Genomic DNA, 16466 nt, shown 5'->3' with positions numbered 1-16466 from the left:
TCCTCCTTCACCATCCCAGGAAGCTCCCATCTCAGTGGGGCAATAAAGGGGAGATGAAATCTGGCAGAAGCAAACGGCACCCCCATCAAACACACACACGCTCCAAACCTTTTAGACACCTGCTGCTGAAGGGGGGCAAACTGTTAGGGGTTCCGGTCCACCCATGACCAGCTCCCTTCCCAGTGTGGCCAGTGGGCCTGCCCCGAGTTCCGCAAGTGGCTCCAGGCAGACACCCACCTGTCCAGCATCTTGGTGGTGGCTCGTTCCAGCTTCTCCAGGACCTGCAGCAGCTGCGTGTCATCGTCACAGAGGCTGCCCCAGCCCAGCACCCGGGCTAGGTCGTTGCCAGTGCCAAGGGGCAGGACTCCCAGCTGGCACTGCCACAGAGAGAAGGCATGGTCAGGGTGGAAGGTGGGCACAGCTGGCGCTGAGAGCGAGCCTCGAACCTCGCCACATTTCCTGTTTCCACACACAAGCCTTTCCTGCCTTTTGCGCACAGCCACTGCACTCTTCCTGCTTTGGGAACATTCTTTGAGCACAGGCCTGGACATCTACAACTCCAAGGGGGCCATCGCTTTGGGCAAGAGTTGGGCAAAAAGGGGGTCGAGTTTTGCTATCCACTCACTTGCCCTCAAAACTTAGGAAAATAATCCATTTTCCTGGATTCCTCCTGAATGGGAGGAAGACCCATTTCTACAAGTCACTCACCGCCCTCCCCCCAAAAAGGCAGCCTGGGCTTTTTCTGAGCAAGGAATTTAGGATTTCTGGAGGGGGCAGATAAATCCTCTGGCTTTCTCCTCTCCTCCAGTGGTAGGAACTGTCTCACCTGCTTGTGCAGCCCCAGAGAGTCGATTTCAGACAGTACCCAGCCCACACTGCCATCACCTCCGCACACCAGGATCCGGAACGTGGAGAACTTCTGGAAGAGCCGCAGCCTGGAAGAGAAGGGGGGGGCTTGGCCAAGACCCAGTGCAACAGCCACGCCAGAGGTCACGGAGGGCTGCTGCCGCCAGATCTGGCTTTGTGGCTGCACATCACACCAAGGTTCACCCAGTCCACTCCCTGCACAGCCCAGAGAGCCTTCAACGGACCAGACCTGGGTCCATGAATGAAACCCTGCCCAGCCTGTCTCACAAGAGGTTGCTCTGAGTGCCAAGCACCAAGGAGCCAATGGAGCAGGTGCTGGGTGCAAGAGGACAGGACAGCTCGCAGCACTGCGGGACACGCCTGGTGAGGCGTGGGAAGAAGGGCACCTACCCCAGGTGAGGCCCGCCATTCATCAGGTCAAAGACTTGCGCTGGGTTGAGGAACTGCTTGAACTTGCGGAGAAACTTGACGCCCTGGTTGTCCCCACTCTTGGAGTTGACAAAGGCAAGCAGGGGGCTGGAGCAGGAGGAGGGGCAGGTGGCCTTCCAGAAGCCTGGCTCCACAGAGGAGGGAAGAGGATGCTTCAGCTAAGGGTCGGCTGGCTGAGCAGGCAGTTGGTGCCCCAAGGGTGCCAGCCCTTCCTAGGCACTGCCACTGTGCCTCTTACCAGCTCAGAGGCGGGTGCCCCCGGGAGTGACTCTCCAGTACAGCCCAATCTGGGCTGTTGCGGTCATTATCAGAGCTGCAGGCCACAGCACAGCTACACTTGGAAATGCTGTTGCAACACAGACCCAGCTGGCTGCCTGGAAGGCCCCCCAAGTTGCAAAAAGGGCAGCCCCGTAGCAAGACCAGGAGGCCTTGCCCCAGTTGCCTCTCCCAGGCTTCCCCACTCACCATCCGAGTCGATGCTGTTGAGGGCTGTGGGGGGGATGATGGAGACCTTGTACTGCCCCAGGGGGCACTTCTTGCCCAGCTGCTCCTTGCAGGCACTGTGGACCTGGGGGGGGCAGAGCTGGCAATGGATACGATGCAGGCCCCTGACCCTCCCAGAAGCAAGGGGCAGGGCCTACTCAACGTCACCCACAGCACTGACACAGCCCCCAACTGAGGGTCACATAAAAGGAGCCATCCTGGGGATGAGACAGAGGAGGCATTTGGGCAGGATCTGAAAATGGGAACCAGCCCCACAGAAAATGACAGCCCCACCCCATGTGCTTATTTTGAATTATGGCTCTTGTTCTCTTCCACAAGGCTTGGAAATGAATCCAGCATTCCCAACATGCATTTAAAATCTGCTTTTTGCTTTTTCTTAAACTGAGTGGCAAGCAGGGACTTGCGCACTTGAGTAACCCTGCAGCACATGCTCCACTCCACCATTATCGGCCTGGTCACATTCCAGAGCACCTTCTGTGTTGGCACACAGGGACAGACCACTGCAGTCTCTTTGTGCGGACTGAGGCCAAGACTTTGTCATGGGGTTGGCAGGGAAACCCAGAGGACTCTTACAATGGCCTTGCACCACAGACAGCGCCAGTCCTGCAGCCTTCGCACACTGCCACACGTCTTGTCACACACGGCACAGCGGGCACTGACAGGCAGGTTGCCCTCCAGCCACTGGTGGGGCATAGCCACCTGAGAAGGGAAAGAAGAGCTCAGAGGGAGGACAGTCCTGCCCTTGCAGGTGGCCTGCTCAAAATGGCACAATGGGGACATTCGCAGGGAGTGCCACCCAGGAGTCCCATCCCAGGAGTGCCAGCTGCAGCTGTCAGTGCTCCATGCCCCCCAGGCACTGAATTTAAGGCCCACAGACTCTCACAGCTGTGAAGGTAGAGCCCGGGCAGGGGGCGGAAGGGACTGTTCTCAGAGTTACCCCATCCTCGTCCTCGATAATGTCATTCCCAATGGAGGCCAGTGTGGTCCACTTGCAGTTGTTGGTGGCTCTCACTGCACAGCGCTTGTGGGCCTTGAATTTGCAAACTGGGAGGAGAAAAAACCACAGAGAGGCTGAGGGGGGGAGGGGGTGGGAGAGACCAGAAGGACTCTTGCCCCAGGCCAAGGTTCCAGCCCTGCTTCTTCCCACAAGGACCAGCTGGGGCCTCGCAGGCAGCCAGCGCCAGGCCTGTGTCTCTCAGCTTTTGATATCTCCCCCCACCACCACCACAATCAGCATCTTGGCTTTTCTCTTCCACTCATTGCAACCCAGGGAAAATCAGTTTCCAAGGCCAAGGTGGGAGTCGCTCACCTTCACAGGAGAGGCCATGGGAGGTGACGCCAGAGAGCGCCTCTCGGCAGACATTGCAGAACGTGGGGCGGGCATGGGAGCAGGCGTACCAGTTGTGCATGCCAGAGAAATGCTCCATGTTGAACTGGGAGGCCTGGAACATGCCAAGGAAGGAGGAGGCTGGGGCAAGGGCAGAGCCAGCTTTGCCTGGAGCTGCAGCAAAGACCACTCCCTCCGCTGCCTGACCCCCAGCTACAGGTGCCTCTACGTCTCTGGTCAGCAGGGAGTCTTATAAGAGGGTTGACCTCAGGAGGGTGGGGGGCAGCCCCTCTGCCATCCAGGCAGTCCTCCTTGTTGTCAAAACAGCCACTCCTTCCTGAGCCCTTCCTTGCCCCAGGCTTGCAAGCGTTAGATGGGAAGCTTGCTGGCGCACCTCATGAGGACTGGGTGGGCCTTCCGCAGCAGACACCCCAGCGACCTAGTGGAAAGCCACATTCAATGGAAGAGGGCAAGTCCTGTAGCAGCAACAGCACATCCAGAAGCAGGGAACAGCCAGCAGTCCCACAGCCTCCTTCCACCTTTGAAGCGCCCCCCCAGCTTCATCTCTCTCCAGGCATAGCCCCCCCCCAGCACCCCTCTGGTCCTACTACCTCATTGGCTTCCCATTTCTGGACTGATTTCAGAGACCCAATCCAGTCTTCCATCTCCTTTCGATTTTCAGCACACAGGATGAGCTTCCGGAATGGCGTGATCACCTGGAAGGAAAAGGAGGTCAGAAGGGCAGCCCTGCCGGGTCAGACCAAAGTGGGCCACCCAGCCCAGCCTCCTGCTCTCTGGAGCAGTCGCCAGGATGCCTTCAAAGGCAGCAGCCCTCTCCTGGTCTTTGCTCCCCAGGCACCTGCTGCTGAGGGTCCACATGGCCGCTAGGGGCCCAATCCTATTCCATTTTCCAGTGCTGATGCAGCCACAGTGCAGCAAGGGAATAAACATTCCCTTACCTAGAGGAGGCCTCCGTGACTGCCTTTCCATTGCAGAATGCAGCAGATGCCCCACTGACACCATCATCGTTAATAATATTTACATACCGCTTTCCAACTGAAGTAGTTCATGACGCAGTTTACACAATTTAAAAAATCCAGTAAGTGGGTCTTAAACACGACTGCGCAGGTGCTGGAAAGTTGGACAGAACTGGGCTCCAAGAGTTCTGTCCCACTCAGTGGAGTTCTCCAAGATCTGGCAAAGGCAGCCCAGGCCTCAGTTGCATATTGCAGCAGGAAATTCCACGTGTTGCAGGAAAGAGGCCTCCTTTTCATAGGTTCTGAATTCGGAGCCCATCAGTCCCACCAGGTGACACCCATGCTCGAGCACTCATCCCCACCCGCTTCGGTCATCATATCCTCCCCTTCACCTTCAGACAAGGCCCCCTGGGCTCAGCCAGCAAAACAGGCCATTCAAGGTGAAGGCAGTGCAGAAATGCCTCTGGGAGGGCTGGGACAAAGCCCGGAAGTGGCCTTTGGACAACCTCGCTGGGTCCTGGCTCCCCCCAGCACAAGCAGCAGACCTACCGTGAAGCTGTTGTTGATGTTCTTGGTGCTAGTCTCTGCTACGCTGGCATCGGACAGGTCCACTTCATCGAAGATGAGCGACTGGAAAGAGAAAAGGCTAGGAGTGGCTGGCCAGAGGCGAGACCCAGCTTCCCCAATCCTCAAGGCACCCGTGGGGCAGGCCTTCTGCCCCCTGCTCGGCCCAGGCCCTGTGGAAGGATCTCAAAAGTCTACCCTGAATGAGGGCACTACACAGGCTGGATGGCATTTTGCCGACTTTGCTCACTGGCCAAATGCAGGAGTGGCTGGGGAGAGGGGCCGAGCCCAGCTCAGTTGGCCAGGTCACCAACTTGCAGGGGGGCTTGACGGCAGCGCCTGGGGACGGTGGCAGGCAGGCACTCCTTGGCCTACTTCCTTGAGCCCCAAACCAGGCAAGTTCCATGTGGGGTGGGGTGGGACGGGGCAGGGCAGAGGCATCACACTTTAAAAGCCACAAAAAGGAAGGGAGAGCTTTGGCCTACGCCCCTTCCAGGAGAGATGGCACCTGCTGCCAGCATTCCTTCTGCAAGGCACAGAAGCCTTGCCCTGTGCAACCCTGGCAGCCCTCCAGACTCCCCACCTTGGAGTCTTTGGCATAGTAGAGGGTCCGTCCTCGCAGCTTGAAGTATCTCCTCTTCCAGCGCTGGAAGGAGCTGGTCTGCTTCAGCAGGAGACCCTCCTTCACACTCTTCTGTGAACAAAGCAAGAGCAAAACACATTACCCCTCTGCACCGGAAGCCTTCAGGAGGGGTGGGGGAGTGGCCCCTCCAAGCCTACCAAGTTAAGTGGCGCAGTGTCCACTTTGCAGAAGGTGAACCAGGTGCCTGCAGACGGGGGGGCAGGGCAGGTGCTGGGTGGGAGCCCACTCCTGTCAGAGGACCCACCCAGCTGGGCTCATTCTGAGCACACAACAGCAGTACCACTGGGGTGGGGTGCCAGGGGAGTGCAGAGCTTTGCCCAGGCTCCAGCAGCCTGGTGGGGGTGCCACAAGTGGACAAGCAGGACCCATCGTGGGCCATGGCCTTCACTTGGGGCCCTTCAGTTTTCAAACACAGGTCTCCTGGCAGCATCCAGTCCCCAGCCACCCCCCTCTCCTGCCGCAGGCAAGCTGGAGCTGCCAAAAAGAACACGAAGGGTGGAGCTGCTGCCAAAGAAAGGCCTCTTCCCAGCACAGCTCCTGCCCCCTGCAGGCTGCCACTCAGGCCTCCAGAAGGGATCCCGACTCAGGGTGAAGGAGGACAAAGGTGAGTTTTTACTGCAGGCGCCAAAGCAGCAGGCGATGAAAGGCGCCGCACCAGCCAGAAAAACCTGATCTCTTCTCCAACCCGTGGCCACGCAGAAGGAACCTCCAGCCCAACCCGCTGCCTCTGGAGGAAGACTCCCCCACAAAGCACCCCCTCCCAGGCACACGTCTTGCACAAGCACCACCAAATCAACGGGGCCTGAGTGGACTGTGCCACACAAGCTCTTTGCACATCTGAGCAAGCCTTGGAGCATTCCCCACACCCACAGCTGTGTGGGTGAGACAGTGGGGTCACGGCCGCTGCCAGAGCACGTCTCTTCTCTGCCGTGAACCCACAGAGAGCCCCCTGCAAGCCCCTCTTCCTTTCCCAGGCCCACGCGAGCAGCTGTCAAGCGCTGCCGGACCCTTTGACAGGGCAGCCAGAAGGGGGGATGCTACTCCTCCTCCTCCTACCACATCGTTACAATCCAGTAGTAGAGTTAAGGCAAAGCTACGTGTTCGGTGAAGCTCGGCGGTGCCACAGGTGAGTTTGTGTGGGGGTGTTTGCTGTGAGGCAGCGTTTCTCAGCCTTGGTCCCCTGATGTGCCGCTTCACGTGGTCCATCTTAAGTACCACCAACAGCCCTGCACTAACCCTAACCCTCTCCTGGCTCTGCCGCACGGAAGCTCCCAGGAAAGGGGGGCAGGCGGGAAACTTCTGTGCTCTTTTGGGCAGCTCAACTAGACGGCGAGCAGGAGCCTGCCTGAGCCGGGCCCTCCAGCGAAACAGCTCCGGCAGCGCCTTGCGAGGAGGACAAAGCCTCGGCAACGCTGCTCGAAGGGGAACCCGGCCTTGGCGCTCCTCTCCGCCAGCCGCGCTTCGAGAGAGCAGAGCGGCGGCGGCCCGGGGTCCTGGCTTGGCTCCGACGGTCTCCCTGGGCTGGGCCGTGAGCCGCAAGCGTGAGAGGCCACAACAAGCGGCTCGCCGCCTGGGGGCGCCGCGAGGCTCTCGCTCTCTTCGGCGGAGCGGCAGCTTGCGGGGCATCCCGGCTCGGGGCGATCCCCATCGCAGCCCCCGCCCTCGCGGACCCTCTGCCGCCGTCGGGGCTGCGCAGCGCCCGCAGCAGGCGCTTGCGGGAGGAAGGGGCGGGAGGCGGCACCCGCGGCCAGGCCCCCCCCCCCCGCCGGGCACGGGACGCCTCGTCTTGGCGGCCCCTCCTCACGTGCCTTTAGGGGGCGCACGCGGGCCGCTCGCTCCGGAGCCAGGACGGGCTGCCCCCGCGAGCCCCCGTGCTGTGCCCAGGCAGGGCTACCTCTGCGCGGCGTCGGGCTCCGCGGCGCTGCCCTTCGCCACCTCCTTCCTGCGCTTCTTGCCCGAGTTCCGGCTGTTCACGGGCGGGCCACGCTCCGGGGTCGGCAACGGGCCTTCCACGTGGCTCGGCGCGGGCAAGGTGCAAGCGCGCCCCCGCCCCGGAGCCGGAGTCCAGGCCGCTCCCTCCGCTCCCCGCCCGGCCCCTCCTGGCAAGCCGGCAGCTGCCACCCGGGCCACGTTCTGCCCGACCTCAGGAGGAGCCTCGGGGAGGCCCTGAGCCCTGGACGGGGCCGGAGCGGGGCCCTTTCCGAGGCCTCCAGCAACACCCCCAGCCCAAGCAGGGCCTTTTGCAGCCGAAGAGGTCTCTGCCCCGAGGACTCGCACTGGAGGCACGGGCAAAAGGGAGGCGGCGGAGGAGGGGCGGCCGCGCTGACTGCCCGTTCAGGCCGCCGCGCCTCCTTCGGGGCACGTGCGGGAGGGCCTCGGCGGCACGGGCGCCCAGTCGGCCTCCGCCCGCGGGCTTTCCCCCGCCGAGCGCGGTTCTGCGCCCGCTTGTCTTGAGCAGAGCTGCAGCCTGCCGGGGGGCGGCCCCTCCGCGCCCGGGAAGTGCTGCGCCCGGCTTCGCAGCGGCTCCGGAAGGGCGGGCGCCCTTTGCAGCTCTGCTCGCTGCCTGCCGCTCCCCGCCCAGCCAGCAGGCACACGCGCGCGGGAGGCCGCAGCATGCGGAGAGAGTCCGGGCCGCCCTTGCTCAGGGAGCCGCTTTCCCGGCCAGGAAGCCCGGCTGGCGCTTCCCCACCGGCCCCCGGGAGGGGGAAGGCGCGCCCCACCCCAGGCCCGCTCCTCAGTGCCCACGAGCCCCGGTGCCAGCAGAGCAGCCCCCTCGGGGTCCCCCGACCCACCCGCCCGGGGCGCCTGCCGCAGGGAGACCCCAAAGGGGCGGCACTCGGCGCACTCACAGCCCACCCCCGGATTTCGTTCCAGCCGGAGCTGCAAGGAGGCAGGCACATCAGTGGGGGGGGGGCGCTGCTGGCCTCTTTCCGGGCTGGCCCAAGACCTCCAGGCCCCTCACTGCTGCCGCTCCCCCCACTCCGTGAATTGGGAGGGAAAGGAGCGGAAGTGTAGAGGAGGAGAGGCTGGCTGCAGCCAGCAGTGCCACCGGGCAGACAAGCAGCCCCTCGCCCGGCAGCGGCAGGGCCGCGAAGGAGGGGCGGCTGCGCCTGCGAGGAGGCTGCGGAGCCGCAGCGGCTGAGTCACTCGCGCTCGGGAGGAAGGGCTAAAAATAGCCCCTCGGGCGGGCCGCCAAGTGCCTCCGCCGCCCGAGGGGAAGGGCAGAAGTTCGCGGGGCCGCTCGGGAGGCAGAGCCTCCTGGGCCACCTGCGGAGAGAGAGGCGCGAGGCACCCGGCGAGAGCGGCGAAGCTGCCCCCTGCCCCGCACTGCCTGCCCCGCACGAGCTGCCTGGCTGGGGGCAGCCGGCTGAGTCTCTCGCTCTGCCTCGGAGAGCGGCGCCCAGGTCCCCCCTGGCGTGCCAGGCGCCCCCGCTGTGGACGCGGCCTGCCTGGGCCTCCCCGAGCAAAACGGGCGGCGGGCGACAGCAGGCACGTTCCGAAGCGGCGCTCGCCCTGCGGCGGTGACATCAGGCGCGCCCGGCCACTCTCGTCGCGGAGCGCCGCACCCATTGGCTCAGCGCTGCCCTGGAGCTTCCTCGCCAGCAGAAGCACCGGTGTCATTGGGGCGACCTCTCGGCCCCCGCCTGGCGACCACGTCTGGCTGCGCCCAGACCTCCTTGGCACTGCCAGCTGCGCTGGGGAAGAAGCGCTGAGTGAGCGAGGGCGGCGCCTGCACCCAGAGCCCAAACAGCACCGGGGTTACTGGGCAGCTCATCCTGGGAAGCCGACAGCCGGCAAAGACCAGGCTGCTTGGGGTGGCCACCTTGGGGGCAGGGAGAGAAGTGGCCCTTCTCTTTACAGCACAAGACAAAGGGATCTGCTGCTCCTTTCCGGGCCCTTGGCAGCTTCCACCATTCCCTGGACTCTTGTCCAGCAAGAGGTGAATGTGAGAAACCCTGCAGGCTCAGACCACGTGTTCCAGTTTGAGCCATGGTTTCCCATGGACGGGCCAGCATCCTGTTCCACAGTGAGAGGCCTACAGGACAAGGGCCCGGCCCGCTCTAGCTCCTGCTCTGCAGCATTTGCTAAACAGAGGTAGACTGCCCTTGGGCATGGAGGCTCCACAGAGCCATCACATGGCTAGCCTCCATGAGCCTCCCTCATTCCCCCTTTGAGGCCACCTATGCCCCGGCCATCATCACACATCACCCCACAGAAGTGAATTCCATCAATCCTGCGCCTTGTGGAGGGAGGGGGCTTTCCTCTTTCCCACCCTGCATCTACAGCCAGTCTGTTCACTGCAGGACCCTGGCTGCTAGGACGGTGAGGGAGGGAGGGAGGAACACTTCCCCCCCCCCCCACACCATATACATAGTTTTACATGTTTCTATCATGCCTGCCCCTCCCCCCCCCTGGCATAATTTTTCTCAACTAAAAAGCCCTCAATGCTGCCACATTCCAGGGCGCAGAGGAACCGTGGCTGCCCAAACTCCATCCTCTCAAAAGTGCAGAAGGGAGTCTGTGCAGCTGGGTCACTTCAGTACTTCACACCCCACCCCGCCCCCCAGGCCAGCAGCTTCTGCTTTGTGGCAGCTTCCTGGCTGTTTTCGAGCTTGAACTGCTGAGCTGCAAACAAATACCGTCCAGGCAAGGGGCCTCTCACTCCAGCTCTAGGAGGGACACCAGCAATCCCAGTCACTGCTTCCCCTCTACCCAAGATCAGGATCAGACCCAGCCTATGACAAATATTCATTCATTTGACCTGTCAAATGGCTTGGAAGGGGGAGGGCCCTGTGCGTCTCCCAGACAACATCACTCTCCCTGCAAGAAACAACATCAATTGGATTTTTGAAAGCAGGGAGCAGCAGTGCCAGGCGCTCCCAGAGCAGCCAAGTGCCTCAGAAGCCTCCATTCATCCCACAAGGCTCCCTCCCTCCCCAGCTGCACAGCCAGCCTCCTCCAACAAGCCTCCAGCAGCACAATGAAGCGAGCCCTGAGCCAGCCCGAGGAGGAGCCTGCTCCAGAGGAGGGGGCCAGCACTCTAAGTGGGCCCCAGGGTGGGGGACTCAGGAGCAAGCACAAAACCCCAGCACCCTTCTGCTCAGGCCCCTTTTCTCATCAGAATGTGGAACAGAGGCCGATCCTCCCCCCTTGTTGGAGTCCAGACCCCAAAGCAAGAACATGGGGGGGGGGAGGTGAAGGTCTGGGTCCTGACAGCCTGTCCTAGCCTTGAACAAAGGATGGGGAGCTGCAAGGGCCAGGCTTCCGGGAGCCACAGCTGCCACCAGCATCCAATGAAGTGGGACTTCCAAGCCCACTGAGGCTTCCATTCATGCCCCTCTTGGCTGCAAAGGCTTTAACCCTTTTTTGCCTGGTCCACAGGTGTGCACATTTGGCCCCTTGTTGCATATATGCAGCATTGGGCAGAAATGGCTTAAGGGTCCTGCTGGTGGTGTCTTTTCCCAGCAGTTACAGGAAGACTCAAAAACCGCCCTGTCTTATGAAAGAGAAGTCCGGCCTCGATTCAAAGCCCTGGTTTGAGCACATGTGCTGCTGCCATTCCCCAAATCATAGCTCAGTCCAGCACTGACTGGCAGCAGCAAACCAGGGCCTAGAAACATTGCACCAGGGACATTTTGGGTGCCAAGCGGAGGCTGTATCCTGGAGCCACAGCCTTGTAAAAATGCTCTTGGCACCTTGGACCTTAGGGGTCTGAACCTGGTACACATGGGCCAACATGAAGAGTTTTCCCTGTGGTCCTCTCTGAGTTTGGAGTGGGCTGCATGGGAGGAGGCAGATTCTGTGGTTGGAGGGGCTGGTGAGATCAAGAAGTGTTCTGGCTTAAAGGCGGCCCTGACCATGAAGCACACCCATTGCAGACACTCTTGCGCAGGCATCAACAAGGGGGCCGGGGCTAGGAGGGCTTCTGGGTTTCAACAGGTCTGCTAGAGAAGCAGTACCAAGTCCCTCAGTCTGGGCCTTCCAGACTACATAGATGCAATGGCTACATGAAGCCTCACAGCTTAGAAGCAGACCACCTGAATGCCAGAGGAAGCCCTGTGAGAAACAGGACACTCCCCAAGGAAGTTTATGGCTCAGCACAGCTGCTCCTTCTGAGTTTGGGGGACAACTGGAGATTTGGGGTTCTGGGACCCTATTTTGAGTGGATGTACCACAATTTTCTCCACTCCTTGTCCTCCCAGCTGCTTCCCTTGGGGTGCCCAGGATGTCTCTAATTGGGTCACCACTTTCCATTTCCAAGTGATGAGGAAGAGCATCTCCTTCAGGGACACAGCCTTGCAGGGCCAAACTCATTAAGTGCAAGAAACAGGTCATCCTCACACTGCACAACCACTGTCTATTCTTAGCCCATTGGCCATTCCCTTGGCAACCACACAAAAAGGCAGGGGGAGGGCTCAGCTCCCCCCAACTCCTGGCTTCTGTGACCACCCTCTCTGCACAAATACACCCGCCCCTCATTGGATGGAGGGCATTGCAGTTAAAGCTGTAGCAAATGAAGACCATGTGCACCTCATCTGTGCACACTACTGCCTCTTCAATGCCCTCTTCAGAAGTTGGGGGGGGGGGAAACACGTGGCCTCTCTTCCTGTTTGGACAGTGTTCTGCCAAATTCCCTTTCCAAACTTGGTCTACAGAAATTATGCCCACTTTAAGCTAATTAGTTCCCCTCTTCACTCAAAATAGCCCTAATTCTGCAGAAAGAACTGCTGGGTCCTGTCCCATGACCAGGGGGGCTCGCCTGTTCAACCTGCAGAGGTCTGCCTTCCTCCCTCTCCTGCCAGCAGCTTCTCCAGCTACTGCAGCAACAACACCTTGGTTCTCAGCAGGTCTTGGGCGTGGTAGCCACACACCAGTCTCCAGCATCTCCCAGTAGTCTCCATTCAGCAGCAATCTTCAGTGGTCTGTTCGCCTGTCAGTTAGTCTGTTGGTCAGTCAGCAAGTCCTGTAGTCCATCAGCCAATCCATTTAGTCCCTCAGTTCATTAATCAGTCTGCCAGTCAGCTAGTGTATCAGTCTGTTCTCTCTCCTCCAACCTTCACCCACACCTTTTTCCTTCCTCCAGGTACTGCTTTTATCCCTGTGGGACTTTTTGACTCCAAGTGGCTACAGCTATGCAGTACACTCACTGCAATCTAAGGCCCTGGTGTTCACCCTATGCTTGCCTTCCAGAGCAAGTGACCACTGTTGACACCACACCCTGTCTTCTTAAGAGATCTTGCACATTTCCATTACTGACAGTAGAAAGCAAGCAAATGGGGGAGCCAGGAAAGAGAGTATCAGAACAGGATTAGGGTTCACCCCAACCAGCCTCTAGCACAAGCCTTCACTTCTGGCTGGAGAGGAGTCCTGCATGAGCAGAAAGTGTGCATGTCCCTGTACAAGTTCAGCAGAGCAGTGAATCAGGAGGCTCTTGCAAGGAGCTGTCCTCACACAGAGGTTAGGAACAGGGCTGGGTAGTCCCCTGTCTGCAGCTGAGCTCCGCCTGGAACACAGCAAAGGGGCTCGTTGATCCACCACGACCCAGCCCCTCAGTCTCTAATAGGGGGGAGAGCAGCACTGGCCCAGCTGATGGGGCTGTCCTGAGGGCGACTGCGATCCTGGCACTTGCCTGCTTTGCTATCCAGACATCATGACTGCCCTAACCAGCCTTGAAACAGCACTGGTGATGACACCACTACACTGCCTAGCTGAGCAAATAGAGTGACGCAGCTCCCGCCCCCGGCCCAAAGCTCCCCACGAAGCTCCCCAAGTGGCCCTTTTGGGTGCGGCTCCCTCCCTCCCCCAGGACCCCAAGGGCACTTGATGTCTGAGAGACAAGACTCGCTTGAGCCCCTGGGAGGACAAGCAGCGGGACACACGCTGTGCAGCGGAGGCGGCTGTCTTCTCTCTGCCAGAGCGAGCCTCCCTTGCTTCAGGAGCGCTCTCCAGGGTGCTGGGAATGATCCATCCTGGCCTAGTGCAAGGAAGGATCTTTCCAGGCAAGTTCCTGACGGGGAGAGAGGGAGATGTGCCCTGCTTGCTCCCTGGGGCCTGGGACAAGCACTCTGCAAGTCCACGTTGCTTAAGCAGGAGAGCCAAAGTCCAGCTCTTGCCACAACCGTGGCATGCTTCCATGCACCAGCAATCTCCTTATCACGCCTCACTGAAGTGCTGAACTGGTCAGGTGAAGCAGGCACCAAGGACTCCCTTCTGCCACACCAGCCAGCTTAACCCCAGAGTCTCCAAAGCACAAGCAGAACCACACAACTTGTGGTGCCCAGGCAGATGGTGCCCCCCCTTTGCCGGAGACTGCAGTGGTGACTCATCACAAGGAAGCACATGGAGAGATGCGCTGCTGTGGAATACACAGCTCCAGAAGGACCCCCTGCACTCTCACCCTGCATTTCTTCTGCATCAGTGAATCCTCCTCCACAAGTCACCTGAACCAGAGTCAGCAGGCCGGCCCAGAGACCAACAAGGGAAGAGAATGTCTCCCTTTAAAGATTCCCCCCCTTTCAAATACGTGCACTTCAGGCACCTTCAAAGCAGTAGGTTGAATGAGAGAGTTAAAGCCAGAAAGAAAAAACAGTTTGGAGGCCAGGAGTGGCTGTGGCCCAGTGGTCAAGCACTCGTGACCCCTGCAGAAGGTTTCCAGGTCAGAGTGTCAGGAAGGAGGGCATGGGAAAGATCTTGTCTGGGAAGGAAGGAGCTGCTGACAGTCAGAGGAGACCTTCTGGCCCATCCTGGGTGTAGGCCTTGCAAGGAGGGCCATCAGGGAGACCTGCATGGGCAGGAGGTCTGGTCTAGAGGGTAGAGCCTCCATTTGCCTGAAGATAACATCTGAAGGTCGCCAGTTCGAGGCCACCGGCACCGTGAAAGGCAAGACCTTGAAGCAGCTGACAAGCCCAGCTGAGTTATTCCACCTGCTCTGAGCGTGGAAGGATGGAGGCCAGAATGTGCGGCCAGATCAAGAAAGAAACATCTGAATGTTGTGGTTCTTGAAAGAAAGAACCTTCTTTCATTTGTAAAAATCCCTACGGGGATTTAAATAAGCCTGCCTATGTAAACCGCCTTGAATAAAGTCTTGAATAAAGACCAAGAAAGGCAGTATATAAATATAAATACCTGTATTATAAATACCTGTATTATTATTATTTTCTAAGGATGCTGCCTACTTTTCTTTGTTTTTGGCAGCCCCCATCTTTGAACAGGAAGCGTCCTGGGGTGAAAAAGAGCTGGAGCTTTCTCTCTTCCTCTTGTTCTGCCCAGCTCTTTCAGCCCTGCATCTCTCCCAGGTAGAGTGCATGCTTTGCTTAAGCTCAGCCAGGCAGCAGGTACCTCTGCCCTCCTCCATGGTTCCTTCACACAGCCCAGTGCTGCACCCAAGGGCAAGGCAGCTGCATCTTGACAGGCATACCAGCACCCTTGAACATGTGTAAGAGAAGGGTCCTAGATCAAATTGTTGGCCATAAAGAGGGAACAGTCAGAGGAACAGACTGGAGGCTTCTGCAGGCCAAATCCAGTACTAGGCCTTCCTTTGCCCCCCTCTGATGTAGACCAGCCTAGGCTACCAAGGGTCTGAATTGTCTGAAGACAGCTGCCTGCATTCAGAGGAGTCTAAAATGACAGCCAGTTTAATCACTGGCTCCTGGCCCTCCAGAGCTGTCCGAGGAGGAAAACCCGAGTGGTTCAGTGCAAAGAGCTTTTGACTCCTTCGCGTGAACAGGATGGACTCCCACACCCGTCCCTCAGTCTCTGAAGAGTCTGTTAGGCTCAGACTAGTGTGAATTATACATTTCCTCAGTTTTGTTTTTTGTCACAACCTAAATGACAGCAGCTCAAAAATCTCCCATTTCACTGTGCTAAAAACAAAAAGACTATTTTTCCCACTGAAGGAAGACAGGGAGATTGCAGAATGAACTCTTGGTGTCAACGGTCACTGTGAAAGATGCTGGAGAGAGACCCAGCCCTGAGCCTTCACTCGAGGGAAAGTATCCAAAGACCCCATCAGACGGAGGTGACAAAGGATGACATTTTGGAGTTAAGTCAAAGAGTCCAGGGCTGGACGGCTTGTCCCCAGAGGCTGCACAGAACCAACGTGCAAGACCAGCCTTCTTGCCAGGAGATGAGAAGAGCCACCATAACACCAGTTCTCAAAAGGGATCTGGAGGAAGCCGGGAAATTGCAAGCCTGTTAAGTCCAACATCTGTTCCAGGTTAATCAGTGGATTGTGTCAGTAAAGTGAGAATTATGACACTGATAAAGTAACGGGCCTGGAGGAAGAATCAGCGCAGCTTCTGCGAACAGCTCGCTTATTAACCTTTTAAAATTATTTGATGGTGTCAAAAGTGCTTTTGAAATCCAAGTATGCACCATCTACTCCTGGATCAGCCCATCCACATGCCTGTTGTCAAAAATCTTCATTGTTAAGCCCCTAAGCAAACGTAACAGCCAATCGTTCATCGAAGAACAGGAAGAAGTGGAGAGGAATGAAGAGACTGACTTTGCAGAAGAAGAAAGCCAGCAGCAAGGCCTCTCCAAAGTCTTCCCTGAGCCCAGCACCACTTCACTTGCTCATAAATGGTCTGGAATTAGAGGTGGCCAAGACTGCAGATGACGCCAAATTATTCACGGCAATGAAAATCACATGGACTGCAAAGACACTGTCTGAATGAAGTCTCCAAACTGGGCACAAGAATGTTCAAAAGTGCAATTGGGTTATGTTGTTTCTCCCCTTCATATGCCTGTATATCTGCTGACAGAGTCCAACTGGCAGCAGCTACCCAAGAAAGAAATGCAAAACGAGACTCAGAAAAACTAAGCTGCAACTAAGACCTCCTGACAAACATCTCACCAGCCCTGTCCCAGCGTCTTCTAAATAATTGCCAACACCTCTCTCCCTTGGTCTTGGCCACCCTGCAAATGCTTGTATTGTATGAGTTCTCACACAAGTGCCCCACCCCATATCCTCCTGGCTCCCTCCTCACTTGCAGATTCAGGCTTGTGTTTTTCTCTTGCAGTGCCTACAGGCCAAACTAAGCTCCTCACCATTCTGTATTCCTGAGATCTTGGCAGAAAGGCCTTAATTTGCCCCCCCCCCCCATACTACTGGCTCTAATGGCAATTCAACCTCAGTTATCATTTGGGCACCTCA

At 58.4% G+C, this 16466-nt stretch overlaps 1 protein-coding gene across 1 annotated transcript in view; it reads right to left on the bottom strand.

Moving 5' to 3' along the window:
- The window catches only part of LOC136663187 (diacylglycerol kinase delta-like), a 33532-nt gene that overhangs the window by 14458 nt on the left and 2608 nt on the right, over positions 1-16466 (bottom strand). The window contains exons 2-11 of the mRNA XM_066640170.1: positions 5252-5362; positions 4654-4734; positions 3739-3843; positions 3110-3242; positions 2738-2844; positions 2374-2499; positions 1762-1864; positions 1258-1420; positions 827-935; positions 238-377 (exon numbers count right to left, since the gene is read on the bottom strand). Coding sequence (XP_066496267.1) covers positions 238-377; positions 827-935; positions 1258-1420; positions 1762-1864; positions 2374-2499; positions 2738-2844; positions 3110-3242; positions 3739-3843; positions 4654-4734; positions 5252-5362 — 1178 coding nt within the window. The remainder of the gene's footprint in view (positions 1-237; positions 378-826; positions 936-1257; positions 1421-1761; positions 1865-2373; positions 2500-2737; positions 2845-3109; positions 3243-3738; positions 3844-4653; positions 4735-5251; positions 5363-16466) is intronic.

Source organism: Tiliqua scincoides, chromosome 12, assembly GCF_035046505.1.
Source record: "Tiliqua scincoides isolate rTilSci1 chromosome 12, rTilSci1.hap2, whole genome shotgun sequence".
Classification (NCBI taxonomy): Eukaryota; Metazoa; Chordata; class Lepidosauria; order Squamata; family Scincidae; genus Tiliqua; species Tiliqua scincoides.
The sequence above is the reverse complement of the archived record's forward strand: the minus strand, read 5'-3'. Positions and strand labels throughout refer to the sequence as shown.